The sequence below is a fragment of the Pleurodeles waltl genome, chromosome 6 (genome assembly GCF_031143425.1).
Source record: "Pleurodeles waltl isolate 20211129_DDA chromosome 6, aPleWal1.hap1.20221129, whole genome shotgun sequence".
Classification (NCBI taxonomy): domain Eukaryota; kingdom Metazoa; phylum Chordata; class Amphibia; order Caudata; family Salamandridae; genus Pleurodeles; species Pleurodeles waltl.
This window is the reverse complement of record NC_090445.1, coordinates 1,543,731,260-1,543,758,619: the sequence shown is the minus strand read 5'-3', so window position 1 is coordinate 1,543,758,619 and position 27,360 is coordinate 1,543,731,260. Positions and strand designations below refer to the sequence as shown.

The 27,360-nt window shown below is 44.4% G+C and overlaps 1 protein-coding gene across 1 annotated transcript; it reads right to left on the bottom strand.

Annotated features, from left to right (window-relative positions):
* Positions 1-8,863: 8,863 nt before the first annotated feature.
* RBP7 (retinol binding protein 7) lies at positions 8,864-26,974 on the bottom strand. The gene is made up of 4 exons (XM_069241177.1): positions 26,779-26,974; positions 19,760-19,938; positions 19,564-19,665; positions 8,864-9,166 (listed from the first exon to the last, which is right to left on the bottom strand). Exons 1-4 carry the CDS (start codon positions 26,861-26,863, stop codon positions 9,116-9,118), a joined length of 417 nt encoding a protein of 138 aa, XP_069097278.1. The 5' UTR covers positions 26,864-26,974; the 3' UTR covers positions 8,864-9,115.
* Between the last annotated feature and the right edge of the window lie 386 nt (positions 26,975-27,360).

Here is a 27,360-nt window from a genome sequence, read left to right as displayed (position 1 = left end):
GCTTAGGTAGCTACACTGAGATATCAGGTACATTCATTCCTCAGATTCACTAATGTCCACATACCATGCTTGCAAGAAACACACCTAATGACAAAGGAAACAAAAAATGGCGAATAAACCGAGGAGGTAACTATATTCAGTCACATGTTCTTCTTACACGGGGAGGTGGCCATTTGGGTGGTGCCTGGGGGACGTTTTCACCACATACACTGTGAAGCGGATATAGACAGGGTAGATACTTGTACGGGCATGCTGGAAGGAAAGGACATCACTTTTCTAAACACCTATGCACCTAATACTGATGATATACTATTCTTCTAGAAGATGCAGGATTTACTGCAGGTCAGTATTGGCTTCCCTATGATCTGGGCGGGTAACTAACTGCATTACTGGTGATGGCAGAGATCAACAGCCAACCCGTACAAGTACAAAGCCATTGATTACCAGGTAACTCTTAGATGTCATGCACAATTTGGATCTCTTGGACAGCTGGAGGGCACTCAGGAGTACACTTACTATTCCTTAACACATAATACTTATAGCCGCCTGGACTGCATTGTAGTGATGTGGCTCCTATATTCCTCCTTAAAGAATGTTGTGCACCTCAGGCGGTACTTATCTGACCATGCACCAAAACTGCTATGTCTTGTTTGGCAGGGGGAGTACACAGAGCAGGAGGAGCTGGTATTTGCCCCCCAGATGTTCTTACTGATGTCATGTGTCAGTCCTCATTGGCAGATACACTGAAGGACTATATGGAACACAATTGGAGTACCACACCCAGCAGAGCATACAAGTCAGAGGCCATTAAGGCAGTGCTGCAAGGCCCCCGCATAGGGAACTCCTAAGTAGGCGAAAACAGACCAGGGAGTTCAGCGTTGTGAGGAGCAGCTAGCGGACTACAAGAGGGAGGAGGCGGATACAGTAGAAGCTAAACAGGGGTTTGCATTGACTCGGCTGAAGTTGCATGAGCTTTGGTGCACGCTTGACAACTATACGCCTTAACAATACCAACAGTGCTTACACAGGCAGGGGGACAAATCAAGGAAACTCCTGCCTTGGATACTCTAACGTGAGCAGAGAATGCCACCCATCTTACACGTTCAGGATCAAGAGGGATGGCTGGTCACGGCCAGTTGAGACATTTTACAGACCTTTTGGACACATCTTTGGGAGGTGTGTAAAGCTAAGGAAACTGGAAATGTAGTGGGACTATTTCTCAGCCAAGTGACATTTCCCCAGCTTGTGGACAAAAGTGCCCAGGTATTGGACGGTGACCTGACCCTAAAAGAACTGAAGGGGAGTTTACCTGAATTCAGTAGATCAAAAGTGCTGGGGTGCAACGGCTTCCCGGTCGAGTTTTACCAGACCTACTCAGCAATACTGTCAGAGCAGTTGCTGGAGGTGTTTCAGGAGGCATGGGTTAAGAAGATTCTCCCCCCCATGATGCAGTAGGCCATTATATGGCTGTTACTCAGGCTAGTGTGACGCAACTGACCCCTCTTCGTATAGACCCCTTACTATAACCAATTCTGATGTTAAGGTTCTTTGCAAGATTTTGGCTACCAGGCTCCAGAAAGTGATAGGAGATCTAGTAAATGACGACCAATGCAGCTTTATTCCAGGTCTGGTTCTCAGTATAGGTAGACTGTCCCATGTGTTGCATGAGGTCATGGACGAAGAATAGGAAATGGCACTGGTGGCCATGGACTTGGAAAAAGCCTTCGATACAGTGGACTGGGCTTACTTACTGACTGTGCGGGAGGCAATGGGCTTTGGATCGGTCTTCCTTCGATGGGTGAGACTGTTGTACACAGAAACACTGGCCTGGGTTAGAGTGGGGGGAACATGATTTTGGAGAGCTAGATGGTCGGGAGGAGCACACAGCAAAACTGCCCTGAGTCACCACAGCTTTTTGCGTTAGACTCTGTGGTGGTTTTGTTGCGTCAGGTGATGAAAAAATGGGGGATTCAGGTGGCGAACAGTGTACATGTCATTCACATACAGTGATATGACACTCTCGTCTACATTTGCTCCTTCAGGGACAGTACCTTGTCTGGTGAGCCACATGGCGACTTGAGAGGTCTCAGGCCTTCGGGTCAACCATCATAAAACACTTGTTTCCACTAGTGGGGGTTAGTGGATATCCCAAGAGAACATCTGCCAGAGCTGGGTTTCCAATCGGAGACAGCTTAGGTGCTTAGGAGTCATGGTGGCTAATACTGCGGCATAGCAGAATATTATATAATATAGCGAGGGAACTTCAGGGGGTCCGTGCAGTTCTGGAATACAGTTCCCCTCTCTGTAATGGGCAGGGTGGGTATAACCACGATGGTCTTCCTCCCTTGTTGCCTTTTCATGGCCTAAAACGCCTCACGCACCCTTGTGGTTTGTCTTGTTTTTTATTTTATTTTTTACTTTTGGACAGTTTGTTAACTTCCTTGGTAATGGCAGATGGCGGTAGTAGAGTGGCCCTGAGAGTATTAAAAAAGGGATATGGAGGATGGGGTATTAGCCTTAACGGATAAGCAACATTATTACTTTGCAGCACATTTACAGTATACAGCAAAATGACTCGCACAACTGGGAAAAAACGTTTACAGTGGGGCACAACTAGCAGCGTGACACTGACGCAGCTCCTCATGACATGCGGAGAAACCAGTCCCCAATTTGGTACATCACAGTGGCAATTTGTGAAAGGGTGGTCACTAGGGTACTCTGCAGAGCCCTTTTTGTCAGTCAGCTTAAACTCTGGGACCTGGCTCCGTTTTATGTTATTGCTACAGACATGGCCATGGAGCGGTAGGGCTTGCTTACTAGCCAGGGATTTCTATCCCAGGGAGGTCTTTATCACCTTGCAGTAAGCACAGGACATATTTCAGTTAGGGACTGGCCAATTCCTACCATATGCAGAACTAGAGAATACTGTGAAATAGGTGTGGTGTACTTTCCCGGCCGCTCCAGCATCACAGGTGTTGGGTGTGCTCCTCAATGGGGGTGGGGTGGGGTGGGGGGGGGGGTACGAGAGAAGGAAGGTAGACACTTTAAAATGCTACCATATAGGACCATCAGATGAGATCGTACTAAGACATCACTACAACCTCGGCAGGGATTGAGCCAGGGCATGGGAAACAGAACTGGCAGAAGAGTTCTCATACGCAGACTGGAATCGGGCCTGTAAGCTGGTTCGTAAGGTCTCATGCAATAGCAGATTCAAGCTAGTTCATTTCAACTATCTTCACAGTACATACATTACTCCATATGCCCTCAGTAAAATCTAACTAGCTAGAGTGGCCAAACGTCACAGATGCAGTTCAGAAAGGGACACTTTTTTTTTTTTTACATCTGGCCTGGTTCTGTTGGTAAGTCAGGAAATATTGGAGGGAGGTGGTGCCTAGGCTTGTGGCTGCTACAGGGCTCCAGCTCCTGGTTACATCTTATGCATGTTTATCGGGTAAAGTAGCTTAGACAATGGGCTGGAAAAAATGCCTTATAAGTTCCTGTAGCTTGCACTCCTTTTGGCAAAAACAAGGGTGGCCATTGGTTGGATGAGAGTCCGAAAGCTCCAGGTTAAGGAAGTATTAGACTGGTCTGTCACTGAAGAGCAATAAATCACATTGATTAGGTACGATGACAAAGCTCAAGATGATATTGCCACTTCGGTATTGGTGTTCAATCCGTTTCAAACTTAGGATGGGCATTGATGACTCTGATTAAGATGTGGCTAGTGGTACGGGAAGGACTGAAGCAACCTTATCAGCTGATCCTGGGATAGCATCGGATTTCTTTTGAAGCTCCTCAGGGGCTGCTAGTGCAGGACTCAAATCCAGATTCTTAGTGTTTTCCAATCGTGCTTCCGATTGTATTTATATTTATACTCCGATTTTGTGATATATTATGCCGTGAGGGATGCTGAAGACACGCGTCATGGGCAACCTGTTTTATTTAAGTTATTGTTTCTCCAGGTCTTCCGATTTTAACGCTGGAAAATCTATAAATAAAAAGGTTACATGGAAAAAGGAAAATAAGGCGGGGGGGGGGGGGGAGAGGGGGGGGGGGAGAAAAAACACACACCACACATAACCAGCCCTTCATCGAACGTTTAAAAACTAATAGGTGGCCCATATTTGTTTTCCTGGGAAAAGTCTCACCATTAGTCCCAGCTCAAACCCCATATTTTTGGTTTTCAAGTCCAGCAGGATATGGCTCATTTGCTGCCCTGTACGTCCCTTTTTCTCCAGGCGAATATGTGAAGATGTTTAGATGCCTGCAGAATGCAGGTGAGGCCATTTGAATGAGTTAGTCCTGCTCTGCCAGACAGGGGTACAGCAAGTGTGCCATGGGCATTGGTACAACGATGGAAAATGAATGGTTGGCCAATGAAAATACAACGATATTGTGGGGGGGGGGGGGGGGCAGCATCAGCTCTCAAGAGTGTAACTGACAAACTTCCTACAGAATCGCCAAATCAGGGAGAATACCTGGAATAAATCCACTCAGTCAGAATTCACCAACACTACTGGGGCCAAGGATGGCAGGGTTCAGAGTAACCCCCTCCCCCTCCAAAAGGGGTGTACAGTGCCTAGTCTAGGCTGGTGACACATGCATATTGCTGAAGTAATTGCTATGCAGAAGTGTGTAGACAAACAAAGCAATAATGTTGCAGAACGACAGGCTCAATGGTCTTATGCTTCAGATGAGACAACTAGAGTCAGGCTTTATCAGACCAAATAAATAGTATTGGCCATGCAGATGTAACTTGGTCTCAAGAGCAGAAAAAAAAATCCTGTTGTGTTATACACTGGACCTAAAACTTAGCATTGAAAGTATACTCTTGCAAATCTGAATCCAAATACTTGGAAAACTGCATTGCCTCTTTCACTAAGGTGAGAGCTTTAGGTGTATCGGGCGGATCCAGTGTCTAAACAGCAACCGCTTGCTTCTATATTCAGGGCTGGCTTTAATGCTAGTGGCACCCTGTGCAGCAGACTTTTTTGTCACCCCACCCCATGGCCACCTCCTTGGATTCCCTCACTAAAACCCCACAAACGTGCCCCTCTTCTCTCCATAGCTCTCCTTTCACATACATTTAATTTGTTTTAAAGTGCTTTTAAAGGCTGGCTTTTCTAATCCACTCAGCTACGCACGTAAAATACAGATCTGTTATTTGCAGCAGGTACAATTACCCTTGAGGCTACTCTGTGGCAAGTCAAAGCTGCCACTAGAAAAAACTCCCATGTCTCTCCCTAGCAGGAATATTAATCACAAGAGGTATCTTGACATTTTAATTGCTTCCAAAGGCTGGACGCAGAAATAACTTTTCAGCAGGTGCCTTTAAATCGCAAGTTTCTAAGTTATTGCTAAATACAGCACCCCCCCCCCCCCCCCCTTGAGGTAGGCGCACTCTAATTCAGGTCAGCACCCAGTGCAGCTGCACCACTCGCACCACCCTAAAGCAGGCCCTGTCTATATTAGATTCAGAGGCCAACAGTCCTCAAAATACCCAATTTGTCTAAAGGGGCACAAGTGAGGAGTGGCTATCCCTTCACGTAACCGGTGCTCAAAGCAAGTGGTAATGGAAAGGGTGGGGTGCAGAACTCTCCCTGTGTTCAAGGATCTTACCTCTGACAAAGACAGCAGATCCCTAAAGAAGGTGTAGGATATCAGAATGAAACTTAGCATGGCCTTGCTTGAACCACGAGTTTTAATGAACAAAAGTAATCCTTGACCCATTACAACGCACTAGAAGCATTTTGTGGGAGAGCATAGGAATTTTTCAAGCCTATCTAATATCAGCTTTTCCTCAATGGGTTATAGAACCGTAGTCCATCCAGGAGGTCCAGTGGTCACCTTGTGGCAGGTGACCAAAATAAGCATTCTGTAGCCCTATGCAGGGCAACCAGTGATGCTGAATTTGGGGCAGATGTGAGGAGAGAAGAAGAGAGGAAAGAAAGAAGGAAAAGAGGAAAGAAGGAAAAGAGGAAAGAAGGAAAAGAGGAAAGAAGGAAAAGAGGAAAGAAGGAAAAGAGGAGGAAAACTCTCTCTCTCTCATTAGGGGACAGAGTTCATTACGGTAATTGCACACAAAGCACAATCACCCACTGTATAGCAGTTACCCCAGAGAGGATACTAAAAGTAGGTCAGCAACTGCACATTGCTTTAGGCGCACACAGGCTGAACGTGGGAAGTTGCTGGATAGGCTCACAGGCTGCGATGTAAAGGATGAACTGTGCAAGACCAGATCTCGATCTACAATGTGGAGTCAGAAAACGTGAGCAGGAGCACACTGGCGAGAAGTCAAGCGGCTATGGATGCTGCTGGGTGGGGCAGGGTTTTGCGACTTAACTTTTAAGAGACTGTAACCCAGCCAATAGGTGGCAGCTGACACCTTATTAGACGAAGATCAGAAGCCGTGGGTATATGCTGTACATTATTTTGCTGTTCTATTCACCGAGTTGAAACACCAGCTCATCCTTATGAGGTCACCAAATGGAGTGGTAAATCCACTGGAGGATCGTTTCAGTTGTATTCTTACTGTCAATAGTCTAAAAATGAAGTGTCTTCTAGGGTTACATGCAGGTATCACTCATGCCATAAAGTAATGGGGCTTCGAAAAGAATCCTACTTATTGGAATAATTTCCTGACCATTAGCCAGTTATTCGTCATCAATGAACCGGTGCCCAAAAACTCCAAATGCACCATCTAGTTGTGATTTCCTCGTCACCGTGTGATGTGCGACATTGAGAACTAAAATAATTTAGTTGTGCCAAGTCTCCTTCTCACCTGAAAGTAGGAGTGCTTCGCATGAAGCTAGATTAAACTAGAAATACTAGTGTTAGGAAAATATGTTACCTTTTTGCAGCACGAACAATTCTATGCTTACTTGCACGCATCAGGTGCAAAACAGAATTCTCTATGAATAAAGTTCCAGCTGACTACTCATTTGAAAGATCCCCGCACCCCACTTTCGCCTCATCTAGTATGAAGCCACATACTGATGCTTAGCAGACGAGGGAGGGCCAGTTTGCCAGCCTGCGATATGTCCATAAATTTCAAATCAAAGCTAGAGTGGCTGTTTTTCCTCCTGTTCCAGCATTCTTTACCTGGGGCAAGCCTTGTTTGCAATTGACTAAAGATCGCTCTAGTCATTGTACAAGGCAGCATGCAGAAAAAGTTGTTACAGCTTCCTAAACTCAATAGCCCTATTTACCCAATACAAGAGCTCTCTGCACGAGACCATGTAATGGTGTCCGAAGATGTTCTATGATCAAGGGGGGAAAAAAAAAAAAAAAAAAAACAGCAATTCTCAGAATACATGGCAAGTGCACTACTTATTATGTGCAACGTGAGAGCCTAAATCAGTTCTACCCATCATCCACCTTCAGATTTTCGGGTGTCCTACCATCCTCCTGCGGCCCATAGTCTGGCACCGAAACAAATCACAAAAACGATAGATGAGACTGGATAGGTCTTGTTCCACTGTCTGCATACCTGCCCCACTGACTGGGTTTTTAAACAGGCAGAATAGTAAAATCCCCCGAGCCTCAAATTTAGCATTATTGTAAATAGGTTCTAATGTTAGGCCAAAGGTCCCCAATCTATTTGGTCGGATAGAGCCTAACTTACATACTAACTACACCTGCAGTCTCACCATCATCTCTGAAGGTAACAACACCTTCTAAGTCGTCCTCCACATCATGATTAACTGCCCTCTCAAATTCGGTACCATCAGTCTTATTGTATTTGAAAGAAGCCCTTACAGCCAGATTGTTTCAAATCAGTCACCAACGTCCTGTATCACCTAATGTAATTTCCCTTGTTTATTTGCAACTGACAGTACAGTTAGTGTTGGGTTAATTGGATAATGAACACGCTGTGATGTAATTCTGTGTTACTATACATTCTGGAAGGAACGAAACAAGTCTTGGCATGCAGATTTGGAACTGATTTTTCCATACTGGAATAAGAGTTCAATTAAACATCTGAAAGGATTTTACATTAATTACACCGCTATATAGATTGAGGTATGAATGTAAAAAGGGACTACTTATGGACACCACTGGATGAAAAATTTGCCACTTCCAGAACATGCCAATCTTGATAGCCAAACGCAGCACGTGATAATGTTTGACGAGATATGATTTGTGTATAAACTGAGATTTAAAGTTCCCAGTTTGCCAAATTGATAGCCAAACTAACATGCCTGTTGGTATCCGTCAGCAGCTCCCAGGTAGCATTCTCTACCGCTCAGCAACTCCAGCCTCAGTGACTCCCTCCCTGGTCTACCTACCCTAAATATCTCACTCATCACAGCAAGTTGCAATGTAAGGTTTCACGTCTGCACTGTGTCATATGCTGTTTAATATCGGTTTCCAAGGTATGGTAAGGAACGGGGTTGGCTACTATGTGGGATTCCAATTATCCGGTCAGGATCCTGCGAGTGGATGCAGTGTCAGATCTTTTAATAAAAGCAGTTCAGCTCTTCAACTGTGCCTTAGTTGAGTCACATCTTCTCAATGGCAGGAAGGATGGGATAGATAATACTCTTCAGCTTTCCCCACAGAGGATAAAATGGAAACCACTGCATTTCTGGTAGATCATAGTTGCAGGCCCTCAAATGAGTTCAGAGGTTCGGTGGGGCTGCCCAGATCTTCCAAGAACCTACTGTGGAGGAAGCACTCTAGGGGGGCAGAGCAAGCTCTAGCAACAAGGACTAGGAAATATGCCACTCTAATAGCTCTCAGCTGCCTAAACTGCAATTCATTCTATCCAAAGGTTTGCAAAGCACATCATGTGCATCTTGACAGCAAATGTGCATTCTGATAGCTAATTACACCCAGAATGAAGTAAAGGACCTCCAAATTGTTTTTGGGATTTATTTTCAACAGAATTCAGGATCAAGCAAGTCCACACATCAGCCAAGGAAGAGCATGAATATATGATGCACTCATCTAGAGTCCCAGCTGTCAGGCCATCCGCAATCTAAGGGTTCCTTCACACGTGGCAGTCATGTTAGTTGTGCATTCAATGTGCTGGAACATTTTAATCTGGGGATACCAGAATAACAGTTCAAAGTTCATATGCAGGTTTCATAAAACCCTGCAAGCCAAAACATCACGCTTTTCGGAACACCTGCTTGCATACTTGATCCTCGCAGCACAGTTCCTGCATAGTAAAAAAAAAATAAATAAATAAATAAATAAATAAATAAATAATAGGGATAACAGTGAGAAGATGGGTAACAAAGTTGAAGTGTACATACAAAGCATTTTACTGCTGATTGATATGACCGGACTGAAACCCTCCCCTGTCGACTTCAGAGATCAGCCACTTTCAGGTGTAGCTGCACCTCACCACAGTGAAGAGCCATCCTATAACTAGGTTAGAACTATAAATGCCTCACACTGCAGGTCTGCTTGAATAATGCTTTCACGGATTTCACCATGCCCACAGGCTGTCCCGGTTACAGAAGGATCAATAATACTATCATGGAAACAGAAGTTATTCTGAAGGGCAAGACTAGGTGTGTGTAATATAAATAAAAAAAACATTAAAAAAAGGTTTCATCAAGACTTCAGAGAAAGGTCCATAATAATTGAAATTCAGGGTATAAGGCACTAATTATATTTGGACATGGCAGTGAAATGATTCTTGTATGTGAAGTTTTTTTTAAATATATTTTATTTCTTGAGGGAGAAAAAAACCCACCCAGTTCCGGAACTCCAAAATACTTCCTATGAAGGATTACAAGAGTAGTATTTTAAGATCGCCCCTTCCAAGAGAAGGATGACGGCTGTCCCAACCTATACATCGGATTTCCCTAGTCACTGATTTAAGACTTAACTTTCTAATACATAAGGCAGTACATGATTCCATGGCAACCCCTCACCAAGAGCTGTAGGTTATTTACCTCCTTTAATACATAGTCTTACAATATCTTTGTTTATCTACATAACATTTAGGTCACCATAACCTAAAAATTAATTCTCTAGTTTCAGCCGTTTACCTATCACAAAATAAAGTACATAGCAGCAAAGCAGCATTGGAGTCCCGATTGCATCGCAACATTCGGAACCAACATCTACCGAGTATAATGGTCTCCATGTTATCCAATATTTTTGGCAACAAAGGACCTGCTGAAGCGGGTTCTCTCAAAGGCGTGTCTTGTAACTCAGGTGTGGGTAGGGGGCTGGTATCAGATACAGCAGTACAGGCACTGAGCTGAGTAATTTCATACTTTCCCACAAGACAGTGTTCTTCAGAAATGCCAGTGCCCTGCAAAAATAACACACTTGTCCCTATGTAAGGAGGTAAAAAACAAAAAGTAAAGCAAGTCATCTCAGAGATAATAGCCTCTGATTATTTGAGGCTTCACGTTAGGTCAGGGTTTAGATTCTGGCAAGGCCGTAACCAAACAACTTTGATATACAGTTCACTGAACAAAGCGGGATTCTGCACATTTTTTTATATCTACAGACTGTGCGTCTGTGGAAGCTCCCTTTACGTGTTGAGGCTAGATTTCTGTCTGACCACACTTACGATAGGAATATGCCAGTACGTTTATTCCAGATTGCTCAGGATATACAACAGCCATCTTTTAGTTTCACAGTTATGTCATGAATTGCACAGGCAGATGAGAGCATTAACTGCATTTTATAAAATGTCACAGAAAGAGAAAAATAAAAATTCTACTCGCAGCCTAGTCGCCAACTGAGCATCAAGAAGATTGCCCCAAGTCCGACAGCCTTCACTTATTTTTTTACATTCAAAAAGATTCACTCGCATGAAGTTGTCATTCCTGGGCTCGATTGCCCAATGAGTTGTGAAGACCATTCTGAATGTGTGACTGCACAAATTTCTCTTCAGCCTCCCCGCACCTTAAAAATGGTTAGACATTTGCTACTCACAAAGCAATAAGTAACATCTTAGGATGGGAGAGGAGTTTCGTCATGGGGAATAATAGTTCTCTCATGGAGGAAAAAAAAAAAAAAAAAAAAGTGAATTTGCAGGTTAGCCGCATATTTCGCATACGCAAGTATGCGCATGTACCTTGCTCATGCAAACATGGAATTCACAAAGGTCTGTTGGGGGATATGTCTTGAAATTTACAACTGTCACCGGTACTGAAGCCTACTTTTGTAAACTAGTATGAATTTCTGAAAGTCACAAATCTACCCTAATGGAAGAACATAGACCTGCAGGTGGTCCTTATGACCATGAGTTGGCACTATATTGGTTTAATGAAGTGATTTAAGGACAACTGAAAATACACTCTAAAACGCACTGTAGTTTAGTAAATGTGTGTCTCAGAACTAGGTATTTATATTTAAAGTTTTTGGTTACGTTTATTTGAAAAGCAGTCAAATTGCCAAGTGGCTCAGCAAAGCCATCTGCAACCTTAGTCTGCCCCCCCCCCCCCCACAGGAAAAAGTACATGGTATACTTATAGAATCAGATCACCAATCTTGCTCACTGTATACCATAGCGTGCTCACACAAACACTAAACACTTTTCAAGAATTAACAGCTGTATTCATTGTGCTATAGAAGGGAGGTTCTTTCTTTTTCCACCATGCTACAATTAATATCTTGGATCCCCCAACTTGGAGGTTTGTGGTTCCTGTAATTTAGACTCATCTACCTAGCTAGTGGGTCCTATATGGAGGGGGATGAATTCCAGGCCCTGGTTAATCAATAATCCTACGATTTTACTTTTGAGGGTTAACACTTTCTTGAAGTATATCTGCATAGATGCACACTGCCATCATGTACTGCGTCTGCCTTATGTTCTTGCCAAATCAAAATTGATTTGAGGTGCCCAGGTAAATCGGTTGTACAGTTTTAGGAGTGAGAAGCTATTGCATCCTAATCTTATTCTCTAGGTCAGTGGTTCCCAACCTGTGGTCCGGGGACCCCTGGGGGTCTGCAATGCCTTCTCCGAGGGGGGTCACGAGAGCCTAGAAAATTAAATTTATTTAACAAATTAGGTCCCCAGCTTCCAGTAATGACTCAGGCTGGGGTCCCCGGATTCCAATGATGATTCATGGGGGGGGGGGGTGGGGGGGGGGTTCCGGTCCCTGGGTTCCCTTAATGTTAAAGCAGGGGTCTACAGAAATCAAAAGTTTGGGAACCACTGCTCTAGGTTGAAGGAACCCAGGATTCCAATCATTTTTTGCCATCGTGTCTCTGGAACTCTCACCACGTTCCCATTACGTTTGAGATTTGTTTTTTTTAAGCTCCACACCAGTGGTCCATAGCAACCCTTTCATAGTCTCTACTCAACTACCCCTAAAGTCAGGTTAATGGTCTCATGGCTGCGATTCTATTTTTTCTCATTGGCAGTGAGACATAGTGGTTCCCTTAGGTAACTATAATTTTGAGACATACACCAGATGTCTTTGCTAGTTTAATTGTAGAATGCTAATCGAAAAGTATAAGGTACCCCTATTGACAGGAACAGGGGGGGGGGGGGTGTACCTATACAGTTCTGTGCCCCTACTTAGAAAATACCTATGGAGGTTATGAAGGGATCTCACCCACAAGTGTGTCATGCTTCATCAGGACCCTCACTAAAAGTAATGTTACATCTGGGTGGGCTCAGACGGGTTCAGGAGCTCTTTATTATAGGGATCAAGCATATAAAATGATCTGTTACAACCAGAGGCTATACGATTGTTTTCATTTATGGTCATAAGAAAAATGGAGCAGCACTGATTTGTACTGTGGATGATGCTAGGAGACAGTTATGGCCCATACAAACTGGTCTGAGCCATCAAATTACACCTGCAGGATAAGGCAGTATGGGTTAATTGCCCTTTATCAGGACCAGAAAGATATCCCTAAATAGTAATGGTCTAAATCCAATTACAGAGGCCGTTAGCATGTTCTAGGTATGAATACAGACTGGGACTTAGAACGAATGTTTGACTAGAGCTGTCCACTGCGCACTCCTGTGGGCAATAATTTACCCTTTCCTGGGATGACAGAATATTCCACAAATGTGTGGAAGTCTGAGAGTCTACAGATTGTGTGTATTGAGACTATTATGGTTTCATCACAAATTGATTCAGCCTATTTTTGGGGGTAAAGACCTTGGCAAATACTTTGGCCTAGGTTCTGAAGTGGAATGGGCCAAAGGTGTTTACAATTCTCTAAATATTGCCTCGGTTTAGGGAGGAGTTTAATTTGTACTTCACACATAGTTGAAGTGATTCAAGAGGCTCAGTTGAAAGAATTAAACTAGGATGTTAGAGGGCAGATTAGCAAACCCTAATATTCTCCCTAGAAGTCCATTAGAAGACCACCCAAGGTCAGTGTCTTGTTCAAATTCATTCCATTTACATCTGACACCAACTCACGTGCCTCAATGTTCTTCACTTCTGCTCGTCACTGCTGGGAGAGCTTTGCATCTGGGCCATGGCTTAACAACTGTCATCATCTCATCTGTACTTCGTTTCTCATTTGTGTGGAAGTATTGATAGACCCTCATAAAGACATCCTTTGTGCAGTCATCCTTCACTGTTTTTCATGCTGGGGCCCTAATCTTTGCTACATACACTTTCGCACTTTCTGCCTGCAACTTCATCCTAGAGGTTGACCAATTTTGCTTTAAGTTGAACATGGCGTATTCCAATCTTCGGCATTTGATTATGGCCATGTCATTAGCCATCTCATGCGATATTGTGGTCCTATGCTCATGCCCAGTTTCCTCTGGGGTCTACGAGTAGCTTAAGCGGTTAGGCTTTCACCTAGACTGGCTTTATTGTTTTTGCCATGTACCTTACCATGGCTTTAAGTGCATTCCACTGAAGGTGTATTTGTGTCTTATAGGTATTGGTCAGCAATAGGTTTTAATTCCCTGGCAGAAATCCCATTTATTGAGTCTCTAAAAAGATGCACGTGTCTCCATGTTCAGTGTGCATTGGGTGTTACCTCCTTCTCATTCGGTTGCCAAGTGTGAAATGTCTGAATGTCCCCTACCATCTAAGCTTTAGGGAGCCTTTCCAGATGGGTTTTAAAGGGAGGTTATAATCTATTCGACTGTACGTTCTTTTGGCCGCTGGTCCAAGTCTGTTAACCGTTTTTGGGCATGACTGTTGTGGGACAAAGGTTGGGCATAGAAGTGTAACGCTTGGCTCCAGATCAGGTTGGGGGTCACCTCATGTAATTGGGGTGCTACTTTCCCGATCTGTATACATTGTTTTTTTTTAATTAATTAGAAAGTCCTCCTCATGCATGTTGAGGGATTATGTTAGGTTAAAGAATTATCATTTCCAATAACTAGAGCTACAATGAGTTTACATAAACTCGCCCTGGGTCCTTGATAACTTTGCTGTTGTCTACTAGGGAGTTTTGATGCCGCCCTATATTTTGGGGGAGTAAGAGGCACAGGTTGGGGTTTAGTTGGTTCCATTCAAAATGCATCTGTTGATTGGATGAGCTTTTTGGAAAATGTTATACCCGATTTGGATAGTTTTAGATACAACCACCACACTTTGTTTTTAAGATGGGAGGGGGGGGGGGGGGGGGTGAAGGCCCTAACATTTAACAATAGGTGCATCAATGATCAGATTATTTTGTCTTCTTATTGTGCAGCTTACCTCTAGCTTGTGTTATGCAGGGTGTTTGTGACTTGGCTCCCTTTAAACATATTACCTAATTACCTTTAAAGAAATTAAAAAGGTGACAGTAAGCTGCAAACACCTCTAAGAATCAAACCGCAGGATGAGGGCTGGTATGCCTAAGGTGATACCTCAGTGTGGCCTTGGAGGCCATTATACAAGACACCCAAGGCATCCTTAGGTCTCAATAATACCCCCTTGCCCCCCCCCATTGTTTTTTCGTAATTGCTAGCTTATGGTAAATTTACACCCAAGTCTTCTATGAACTTAAGTCCACCTTTCACCTTCCACAGTGGAACTCCATGAGCCAATTTATTCCCTCAGTTGCTCTCATACGCCTCCTAATCCACCGAGAGTCTCACTGCACGTCAATCCTGCGTTAGTCTACAAGTTCAATGCCCGCATATAATTGCTCCATTTCCCTGTGAGCAGGGAGACTGCATTGACCAAGATCTTGACAGAGGACCTTCCTAGAATGAGTGGATATCTTCTATACTTAGTGTTTTCCCCAAGCAGTTTTTTCCATGCACTGAAGAGGTGATTGTGGTCTCTTAATTCTTCTATTTAAACTGCTATCTCTCTGGAAATTGCTATCTAAACTGTGTGTGGTAAAGTTTCTGTACGACTTCTGTGAAATCTCTTTAGCATCATAGAGCAACTACAACTCAATCTTGAAATAAGGATACTTCACTACCCCTTGAGATGTGAGATTTATTTAAGCAAGCCCTAGCCCTGAACTGTGCTACCACATCACAGGTAACATTAGGACGGTTTCTCTGTCTGCTCCTGATTGAGCCCATTTAATAGCTACAATGCCACATGATCCTTCACCTTCTCTTGTGAAAGAGTAGAATACAATTGATGAGGTATAATCCCTTAGTGTCTTGAAGGTTTTTAATAGGAATATTCCTTTGAACCCCATTTTTCCAGGTCTTTCCATTTAGACAGGCATTTAATATGGGATTCCATGCAAGAAGGGGTGGTGGTGGTCTGTTGATCAGCTTCCACATAGAGCTCAGATTCCAGGCACTGGTCAAGTCTTTGTAAGTTTGATTTCATCTCTGATAAAAAAAAATTAAAAAAATCAGTTTTGCTATAATTTCTCTAGGTTTACTTTTAAGTCTTTGAAACACTATAGCGTGAGGGGCTCCAGGGAAACTTAGCTGCCATGGGACAGTCCCCTCCCAGGGATCAGGACTTGCAATGTTCTGGACAGAGATCTTATGCTGCACATTTAAGACCAGATTTTAATTTCAGCGGACGGGTTACTATGTCACAATAGTGATAAAAATCCTGACCACTACAATATAAACTCCACAATCTCCTATGGGATTTATATTTCGATGGACAAGATACCCGTCTCAGTTGTGACGGAGTAACCTCATCTGCCGAAAAATAAATCAGGCCCTTAGTAGTACGTCATAGGTGGCGAGGTGGCCCTACTGGCAGATTTCCCCAGTCTCAGTTTCCTTAGCATCAGTCCTGCCTTGTTCACAAGGGAAATGATTTTTTTGTTTTAATCTTCTGCAGCAGGTGGGAAGGTTCAGGTTGCTGTATACTTCCTTGTTTCTAGAAGCGTCTTCCTTGGTCCACGTTTGAGCTCCTAACTCAGTCTTCGGCTATAACCCTTTACTAGACTTGTGAATCTATGTGATGTGCCTCAGTCGTAATTCAGGTGGGTGATTCCACTGACCAATCCTCAATTTTCTGTGGAGCTCAACCAAGCTGTTAATTGTAGCCCACAGTTGCTTATTATTTAGGGGCTGCTCAAATACAATACCCTGCTCACTTCACCCATGCTCTTTATTACACTTTAAGCAAGAGCACTAACCATCCACTTCTAAGTGCCCCCCCCCCCCCACCTCCATTTTGCCTTCATTTCAGGGCAATGGCTACTGGGTAGTCTCAGGCACTATGCATTGCCACCTGTTCTGCAAGCCAGTCCATGGAGAACCCAACAAGCTCCTCCACTCAGTAGGAGCTTCTCATGTGGCGGTAAGGGGTGCAAAGAACCCCCTGATCAGAAGCAGAAGAGCCCCCCCCCCCCCCATGTAAGCAGATAAGCCAATCATGGTTTTTCCTCCATTCTATCCTACCAGCACAGGCCGTGGCCCCGACGCCCAGCTCCACAACGTCTGAGCCATTATCCAGCACATTCCCCAGACAGGCAGGCTGCTACTCCTCAGATACACACAGACCTATACTAGCCACATACCGCCTTCCATGGGTGTTCCTGCCATCTTGGAGCAAGGTCCGTTTCCATTCTTAAGACGTTACATGGTTGAACATGCATACTGTTTTGAGACTTCTGCTTGTAGGACTGTAGCATGGTTACATAATCATGCATAAAAATCCCTTTAGAGCATAAGCAAAGGGTGGGTGCTTGGCTTCTGAATATTGGTAGGGTGATGAGGAATGGGGACACCTGGATAGGCCGAGTTTTGTTTGTGTGGATTCGGTTTATGTCTTCGTGTGAAGAATGGAGCTTGAATATATGCGGGGCTGCAAGATTCAGTATCATGGCAGTTTGTCATAACACTGAGGGTGGCTGCTCTATAATCGGTCTTGAAATAAAGATTTCCCTTTACAGTCTGCCCCTCTACGGTGTTTTTCAATATCCATTTTCTAACACTGACCATCTTTTCAAGATCTGACCTACCTCATCTTGAGGGAAGAGGTTGATGACTAAAGGAACCACATGAGGGAGTGGAAGTCTGCCTCTGGCTATACGTGGCTGATGAGAGTAGAAGAGATCATACTTCTGGAGCCCGAGCTCCACAGAAAATTGATGATTGGTCAGTGGAATCAGCCACCGGACTGAGGCACACTACATAGATTAACAAGTCTAGTAAAGGGTTAGAGCTGAAGACTGAGTAAGGAGCCCAAACAAGACACTTCTAAAAACAAATAAGTATACAGCAACCTGAACCCTCCCACCCGCTGCAGAACACTAAAAATCATACCCTTGTGAATAAGGCAGGACTGATGCTAAGGAAACTGAGCCAGGGAAATCTGCCAGTAGGGCCACCTTGCCACATATGAAGCAATACAAAGGGCCCGATTTATTATTTGGCAGATGGGTAGAAAGGCTGCAGAGATTCTAAGTGGTATCATTGGTATACCACAGTAGCTGAGGAAGTGAATCACATTCTCTGTTGATTGAAACTGAAAGCCCCAATGAAGGCCAAAAGGGGAAGTGAAGGACATCGTTTTGTAAGGTACTACTACAGACAGCTTGGACTGTATTTGAATTAGCTGAAGATGTTTAATTGAGTGAATTCCTTCTCTGGATACAATTTCTGAATGTACTAATAAGCCTATTTATAGAACCCTTATATTTGTTCATTTATTGATAATGCACTCAATGATGCAAGATCCTTGAAAAGATTGTATCCTAGAATTTCAAAGGGGTTTTTCCAAAAGCAAGAACCTCTTGCCATAGGGCACTTCAATCACAACTATTTCCCAGCTATTTCCTATGGTTAACCAAACCACTCAAAATTAGTAAGTGGCACACAATAGCCTGTGTCAAGCCCAGCCTTGTGGATAATCATTTGATCACACTCTGCCATGAAGCCTATCTTCGCTGTTACTCTACAACTAAGACTTTAAGGAATATGGCATTAGCTGCCACTTTCCCAGCCCCTTCATCAGGTGGGCGTTTTCATGACTTTCTACTCCAATTTGCCCAATTCAGACTTCCATGGTAAAGATAAAAATCACAAGTGTCCAAAGGGGAAAACAAAAACATTTAAGCGGTCTCTTCACAAGATCCAAAACATCTACAGATTTGTTCTTCCACAGAATATTACTTTGGACAGCAGGAAGAAAATCTGGGGGAACATCTGCCACTTGTTTAAGTTTGTGCATTGTACAATGCGCCCCAAATGGCATACAAGAGTTTTAGCTAGACAATCTAACAAACATCCATTAATAAATATAGTTAAACGTGTACAAGGTACTCACTCATCTCAGTTACTCTTCACAAAATAAGGAAAAATATTAATAATTAGGATGGTCTTCAGATAAACCCATAATTATCACCAGTCAATAGGCACACAATGGCAAGTCTGATAGTTGCTTATCAGTTTACCGCTTTTAATCTGTTCATATGTTAGTAGACCACCCTTAAGGACAGAAACATTCTATTTGAAAACTGAAGTGTATAATTTCTAGACTGGACCAGTCCGATTAAGCAGAAAAATTTGCAAGTATGAAGCTGGGGCCCTTCTAAGAGGTGACATTTTCTTTTACATAACTGGACCAACCGTGTTCATGGCAGGAATGCAATAAAATGGAAACTTCATATTTTCTAAAACCTTTCCATAAAAATAAGATAGGCCCAAACTCTTCAGCCCTGAAGTATGCAAAGGAAAGAAGGATACATTTCCACCATGAATATACAGTAGCTTTTTGTTCTCCTACTCATGGCTCTACAGGTTTCTTTCCTTTATCTGATTTTGCATCAGCAGTCTTACCAAACTGGGAGACAATTTATACCTGCAAAATCCACCTTAATTGAATCTATAATTAATTTTAATTCCCCCTGTGATTCATGGAACAGTTTACCATCTCCCAAGCATTATACAACCCCACAGCAACACTTCTACCCGACTCCTATTGAAACTATCAGCATCCACCAATATCACAGCTGATCTACATTGCAGGAAGACCTCAAGTCAATTTGCTTGCAGAATTTACTGGATGAAGAATTGCTTCAAGTTTTTTAGTTAGCAGTTTAACCTAGAATGCAACAGCATTTGCTCAAGTAGTTTCATTTGATAGACTTTTAGTAAAAACAAACCTCAAAATTTAAGGGTCTCAAGGGCTTCCTCCAAAAAAGGCTCAGCGAGCTACAGGGCACACATTCCAAGTAGGTTTGGCAGGAAAGCCCTATCTCCCAACAATCAGACAGCAAGAGTAGCTTCTCAATTGCCCTTACCAAGTGCAGCTCGCCCCCTTCAAGCCAATGAGTCCAGCCACGGTTCTTTTTCTCACCCTTCTGCACACAGGTCAAGCGATCATTGTCCCAGGAGACTGTACTCTGTGCAGAGTAGAGATTGGGGAGAGGGACAAAAAAAAATTACATTTCTTAATATTTTTCTACTATTTCCTCTACTCGTATTTAATGATCTTACCATGCATTTCCTGTTATCCAAGCCTTTTGTGTCCTCTTCAAACTCTTTCCCCACTGTGAACTCGACCAGGTAGTTCCGAAGTGAGCTCAGGGTGCGGATGGTAAAGGAGTCTCCCTTCTGTTCAATCACCTTCTGGGGCTTCAGCAGCTTAGCAACTTTGCGTGTGGCAAAATCCACATCTAGAGAAATAAAGTTACAAATGCAAGTCACAGTTGGCTCACAACTACGTAGCTGGAGAATGGAGCTCAGGATGTGGTAGCACAAACATTTGCCCAGGGTTAGTGTGCCTCAAAGCTTACATTTAGAACAGGCCAAATATTAAAAAGAGCGTAAACATAAGAGAACAGGAAGACAAACGACCATCAGACAGAAGCCACAACAACTCTTGACATTCAGGGGTGGTGTGACGGGGAGGAAGAAACCGAACTTCCAAGCCCATCCAAAGGAGAAACCACCATCAAGACCTTTAAGAAACGTCTGAACCCCCACGCCACTACCAAAGCCTTTCATAAAATCACAACCACACCCCTTTATCTGCTTTTGGGTCAAAGCACTCAGTCGACCACTGCATCTTAGATAGTTTGGAGAGGCTGAAGACTAAAACCCTTTACAGGCCTTGCTTCTGCCTTCATTACCAGAGGACAATCTCATGGGTCACAGATCTCCATTACACGCAAAGGTAGCATCTCTACAGAGTCCTACACCTTTCTAAACACTTGAAAAATCTCCCCCCACAACCACCCATCACCATTTACATTAGTCACAATCTCCTTGCTTCTAACCCAAACGTGTGCCCCAAGCTAGCCAGGACTGGAGTTGGAAGCACTTCTACCAGTCAAAGTCACTTTCAGTTTCATATAACATGGAATGGGAAGTCGCTGCCAGTCAATGTGTTTACTTACATCCTTTAAAGGCTTTCCAGTCGGCTGCAGAGAGCATTGTTGCCATGAAACATGGCATAAGAATATCAAAGTTTCTATGAAAGGGAAATTCTGTGCAACACATGACACCAAATTCAGGGAGATTTTACAAAAGCCCCACTTGTTCAAGACTGTCATTTAAACTGTTGTTGGTGAGGACCTGGTGATCCAAATCAACATGAACTGAAGCCTGGTAGGGTCTTCAAGAAATTTCTATACAACAGTCACAGGCGATATTAAGAGAAATTCCTCTTGACGTAATTTAGAAACTGGGACAGGGTTATTGAGTCTATGCTCTGGGGTACCCACATGTAACAGTGCAGTATTTCCAGCCTGTGACCGTGTTCTGGGGAAGGGGTTACACTATTATGTTCCTCAACCTCCCCACAATTCAAGGTTGTATGACTTGAAGTTTCAAAAGGTAGCTTTTCATGGTCTCCTCTCTGGTTGGACATTCTAACTTAATTTCTATACTGGAGTTTCACTTTTTTTTATTGAAAGGTTATCCTAACAAATACAACCAACGCGTGCTTGACATCCAAGTGACAGTTCAGGTTGTGAGAACCTTATTGAAATACGGCGATATGACAGCAGGCAGTGGCTAGTTTTAATCTGCCTCTGAATTTCCTCCAAGGACCCCATATCTTGTCAAATTTCTTGAGACACTGTGCTCTTATACTGTGTGTTCAGCCTACATGCACAAGTCTATCCCTTGTTGATACAGGGAGACTGTGGGCACCTTGACCCTCCCCCACGCAGTGTCCCGTCTGGCTACAATAAGGGCCACATTATCAATTAGGAGGGCATATTTAGGTAGGGTCTGGTCTTCCCATATCTACAGAATACACAACTTGGATAAATTGGCTCCTCCAGTACTGGGGACAGGTGTCCATCAAGTCCCACCCTGAAAGTTTAAATCAATAGGCAGTCCCAGAAGGAGTGTATCAGTGGTCCCTTGTGACCACAGGGTCATAAGCATCTGTCATTTTCTGCCCGTCCCACAAGAACCAGCTGTATCCTAGTGTAGTAGTCTTGATAGAGGTCAGCTCTTGTGGGTGGCACAGGTCTTCTCCCACTCCTCGTCTGACAGGACCCCCGATCCTCTTCCCACTGGGCTTGCAGCCCATCAATGGAGGGTTGGCAGTTTACCAACTATGTCTGGTATAGCAAAGATATGGTGTTTTCTAAAGGGACCGAAAGAAGTCAGAACTCCAGTGGCATTTCATCCACAACCTCCTGAAGTTGCTTCCAGTAGCTCTGGATAGTATGGCAGACATGTATGTATTTGAAGGGCTGGTAGGCCACCAATTCATATTTGGTGCTGTAGTTCTGTAAAAGGGAGGAATCCCGGAGGGCTCCAGATGTCTCCCAGCTTAGATATAACTAGTATGCCTCACTGCCCTTGGCACTCCAGCTCCTGTGTCTCCCTTAGCACTGGAGTCTCAAAGGAGGGTTCTCCAGGGCCAGTCAGACATTCCTGACCATTCTGGCTGTCTTCCACATTTTCACCACTAGTTCAGTGGTAGAAGGGCAGCAAGGTGACCAGTGCTGGTCTGAGAAGCTGCAGGTATCCCTGGTGGTCACACCAATTGTAGGTCTAGCGTCAGAGGGTTAGTTGTTTTGGCTGGGGGGGGGGGGGGGGGGGGAACGGAGAGTGGAAATAGGGTTTGAATGCCATATCATTAATGGTCAATAACTGCAGGTCCGGGAGCCCACTCCCTCCCCGTAACGGTGCTGTGGTCAGCATTTGTGGGGGGGGGGGGGGGGGGGCGCACACACACATGCATAGGGACACCCCTCACCCACTATCCTCCCTACCCCTCCACCCATCCCATAGCACAACTAGTAACCCTATCTACCACTTTTTTTTTTAAAGACCTCTGGGACCTCAAAAAGTAGATTAGTAAAGGTAAAAGAGTACTATCATTTTATACAGAGTAGCCCTACCCTTGAGTGACAGTGTTCGCCTGTGTCTTATTCTACGATCTGTCTCAAGTTTCCCCAACAGGAAGACGTCTGGATCACCCATCATATGACCCACACACAAGTACTGGAAGCCATCTGGTGAACACTACAAGGGGGCAGGGCCACCCAGCAGTGGGACGCCAGCTAGTTAGTGGAAACAGCACCAACCTTTGCCAGTTGATGTGGCTCTCAGAATACCTTCCGTATGCATCAAGAATCTTAAGGAACCTGAGGGTAGAGGTCAGCGGGTACACCAAGTAGAGTAAAACATCAGCATACAGGGAGATGATGTCCTCCTAGTCAGTCACAGGCCCGTGTTTGAGGGTCACCAACCCTTGTACGTCGGCCTGGACTTTGCAGCCCCTGGGTGGTAAAGCGCTGCAAGGTGCACGGACAAAGCGCTCACAAAATCCTCGGGGGTGGTTCTGCACAGTGCGCCCCTCGTCAGTCATTCGGTGTACCCAGCACCTCTCCTCCTCCCGTTGCACCAATCGGGCCAGCAATTTCCTGGCCTGGTTACCTACTTTATAAAGTCTGTTTAGTTCAACATTGCGTCCATGCCTCCTTTTCTGTCAGGCTACAGTATGCCTCGTTGAGAAGGGCTATGTGGTGTGGGGCAGGCAGGGATAGGTGGAGGGCACACTCCCCTTCTGCTGTCAAGAGGCTGGATTCTAGCTCAGCTGCCTGTTTGTTTTAGCTTCCCATGGATAATAGGCCTCCCATAGTACGCATCCAACACTATTGTCCTTAAAGTAGGCCTCTGGTGGAAGTCAGCGGAGTCCTGGCGTGCCAGTCTCCCAGCTCTCAGGTGTTTAGTCGCCACCATATCGGCACTCAAGGCAGGCACCATTTCCCAGCGCCTTTGAAGGAGATTTGTCCGAGTCCTAGCCCTCTGCCCTGCTCCCTTCCTTGGCAATAGTGCGGCACACCCAGAAAACAAGATAAGAGATGCATGCATTACTACCTCGCTAACGGCGCCTGATCCGGGACTGCAGAGAGATTGTATTTAAAGCGGTTTCTTTTTTGTCTGTGTCGAGAAAACGTAGTTTGTCTCTTAAGATTGGCACGTTGGAATTTCACAGTTCTGATTTTAAGGTCTAGCTAGAGACTGCTTTAAGCTCGTCGACCGCCCACATCAGTGTGTAAATAAAGTACAAAGGAGGGCTTTGGATGTTGACCAGACTGGCAGCAGGCCGCTTGACTGGCCAGAAACCGCGTGCGGTTCCTTCCGCAGAGAGGCGCCTTTAGCTCTCTCCCCGGGCTCATGCGATCACGAAAAATATTGAAAGGAGGGGCTTCGGGTACGTGACCACCGCAATAACGACCGATGCAACTGCTCCTTCAGAAATTACAAGCAAAACAGTGGTATTTACAATCACAGCAGGCACAGTGGCTCCCACCATAGCTGGACTGCGGTAGTGACCATAGTTTACACCTACGCAGGTAGAACAGCAGCAACACAGCACCACTGCAAAAGTTGGAAGCAGAGACCCGCGACAGCAAGGACCACAACTTTAACTACAGCAGAAACAACCGCAGTAACCAAAGTTAACCACTAAGCAAAACACGATAGCGATGGCTGGAAAGCCCGAATGAATTTCAGCCATTGAGAATTACTCTGGACTGCTTTACACGAAGGGCATCGCAACTAAACCATAAACCCAAAATGCTAATCTGGGGCTCCGTCAGAGGCATTCACAAGAGTTAGTTTGGATGAGCTTCATCGAGGTACAGCACAAGTTTTAGACAACAGGGAGTACAGGCCCCAAGAATATGAATCACATTTAGGCTTTGAATTTGTAACTGACAAAAAACAAACAAGCACCGGCAAAGCTACTAGGTCTGGGTTTAATACAAGTGTAAGCATGAACATCTGTGCAACCTGCCTTATTCCGCCTATTCAGTATATGCGCTTTTACTAGTTCTCAAGCTTGTGGTTCTGGGCAGTAGTTTACATAGTGCCATGGCACAAAGTGTTTGTGCATCTGAGCAAGCTGTGTTTGCAAATTTAAACCAGACCAACTGGTTTTGCTAATGCTTGATTTTATTAGACGGAAAAGCTACTTGGACTGGGAATTGTCCACAGTCCTTTATTTATAGCAGAAGAGTCAGGAGGTGTAGAAAAAGCCAATCTCGAACTTCTTTACATGAGATTATTTCCATCCCTAGTCACCTGTAATTAAGAAATTATGTAGCTGCTCAAATGTAATGTTACTACAGTTGAGTTGTGACGTTACAGTGCCTTCTGCCAGTACCCTAGATGAAACGGAGCACAATTTAAGCTGCAAAAACATGCAGTACACCACACACACCCCAACAGAAACAAAGCATGGCTTTTCCTTCTACTGCTGTTTTCTCTAGATTAACAGGCATTATTAGAATGGAAATGTATATTGCAACATATTTTCCACACTTTTGGTCATTACAGGAAAACAATCTCTGCATGTTTCTACATAATTATAGCAGGAGGTTTTTTTTTTTTTCAATTTTGACAAATAAAATGGTGTGTTTAAGTTTGCATCCGAGCTTCTTATTTTATTCTTCATGTTTACGTACCCTTCTGTATAAAAGTACAGCAAACCAAGGATTTAAGTGGTTTGGGTTAAGGGTTATTGAGTGACTATATTATAAGGAATAGAATACCCCTGCCATACATTAAGGATATTGCAAGTAACCTCCGAGTTCCACAACCTTATAACGGTCACGCCTTCAGCCATGTGCCTCCACGGTTACCTGCAATATCTTCATGTACAACAGAGGCTCTTTATAACGTATGCATGGCCACTGAATTATGCGGCAGCAGAGTCAAATTATGCAGCAAGATTCAGTAAAATATGAAGCAAGAAAGGGCAAGTAATGATGCAGCATATATATTTTTAAATTACTAGATTATTTTGTAATTTGTACACGTGGTAATGTCGTCTAGGTAAAGATTTCACCCCATTAATGCTAGTTTAACAATCAGATACATAAATAGGAAACTGAAAGGCGACTAGTTAACCTCTGCAAAGTGTCTTCCAACCGGCGTGAACACATACCGCCACATTTTTAGTAACTTTTGATCGAGCTGGAAAAAAGTGCCACTGCAGTAGATCCATAAACCCAGGGACCCACCTCACAAATATCGAGTTTAACTTGTAAATTGAACTTTACTATACCTGCGACAAAGACTTAAACTTGAGATGCTGATACAATGGCGCAGCAACACGTAATATTCAAAAGCCCTTCCATGTTGCTCGGGTCCACGCTTGACTAGCTGTTTTAGTTAAACTTTTTCTTAACATCCTATCATGAGTGGTATTGTTTATCCCATTATTGAACCAGGACCACGAGCCTCAGAACGTAAAGAAAAACACGGAACTTGAACTTCTAGTCCCACACGGACCTGAAACTTGGGAGCCATGCTACAAGTTACACCTCTCTGCAGCAAGAGCATCACTCACCTCAGACGAGGGGGGGGGAGGAGGGGCAAAGTTAAAAGCAGACAAGCACTTACCAATGCCGGTGTGGGAGCGGGGGCAGACAGCGCTCTAGGAGGATCTTTTTTTATTTCTATTTTCTAGGTTGGCTCCGACTAGTCTGACAACCTCACTGCACGCCATCACGAAAAATGTTCCCAGTCACGGGCTTTTTTTTAAACGGACAAACCCATCATCTGTTTGGCGAGTCTAAGAGATGCAGTTAAATAAAATGACAACGCCCAGAATGTATTAGTTTTTCTGATCGAGAAGCCGTGTCCGTGGTGACAAGGGGTAATTGTCAAGGTACTGTGGGGTAAGTGTCCCAGATTGTCCCCTTCATATGTGAGTGGTTTACACAGTACTGTCATTTAACGGAGCATTCTGGGATTCGTAGTTACATTTTTTCCATTCTACTCGCAGGAATGCGAGTATCAAAATACTAACCAGATATAAAATACTTTGAAACTGGGACAACTTAAGTTCTGTGGGCCATATAGAAGCCCTGTGAGTATTAGACTCTAGCAGGACACCTGACTTGTTCACTCGGCGGAGTCGGGGGGGGGGTGTGTGTGTGTGTGTGTGTGTGTGTGTGAGAGTGTGTGTGGGGGGGGGGGGGGGCGGGGAGTATGCCGGTTGCTTGAAAACCCCAGGTTCAAGAGGGGGTGACACTCACCCAGTCTCTGCATATACGGCTCGAAGTTCTCGTTGCTGACCATATTCCAGGTGCCGCTGAGGTCCGGGTGCGTCGGAGGGGCCATGCTGTGGGGCGGAGCGGCGCTCAGTGACAGGCCAGATCCCAAAGAAAGTTTCTGCTGCTCGAGAGAAGTTGCTGCTCCGAGCTTTATGAACACCCGGGGGCGGGACTGTGGAGAGTCTGTCCAAGGACAGGTCGTGTAACAGGGGGCGGGTCAGGGGGGAATGTGGCAACCTAGAGCATGTCCCAATTGGCCCAGGGAAAAGGGGATCTGGCAAAGCACGCAGGAGCAAGCGGCTTGGGCGCAGCACAAGAGGTGTTGGGCCCTGTAGAGCCCGCCTCAGCACGTTAGGTACATGACGCCCTGGCACAATTTTGCGTTGCACTTAAGTATCATTGTTGTTTTGTTTCCCTTTATGTATCTGATCTACTCCCTTTAAGGGCACAGAGAAGAGAAACGGGTGGGTAGGTGCAGGTACGCGAAAGGATCATATGTGCATTGTTCCCTCGCTTTATCGAGTGGAAATAGTACATTTCAGTCATTGACAACTGGTTCCTTAG

Bases quoted from the DNA above. Each gene is read 5' to 3' on its own strand.
- RBP7 (XM_069241177.1), bottom strand. From the start codon at position 26,863: ATGGCCCCTCCGACGCACCCGGACCTCAGCGGCACCTGGAATATGGTC. The intron at 19,939-26,778 runs GTGAGTGTCACC...TTATTTCTCTAG, and splicing joins GCCGTATATGCAGAGACTGG to ATGTGGATTTTGCCACACGC. The intron at 19,666-19,759 runs GTAAGATCATTA...TACTCTGCACAG, and splicing joins TGGATAACAGGAAATGCATG to AGTACAGTCTCCTGGGACAA.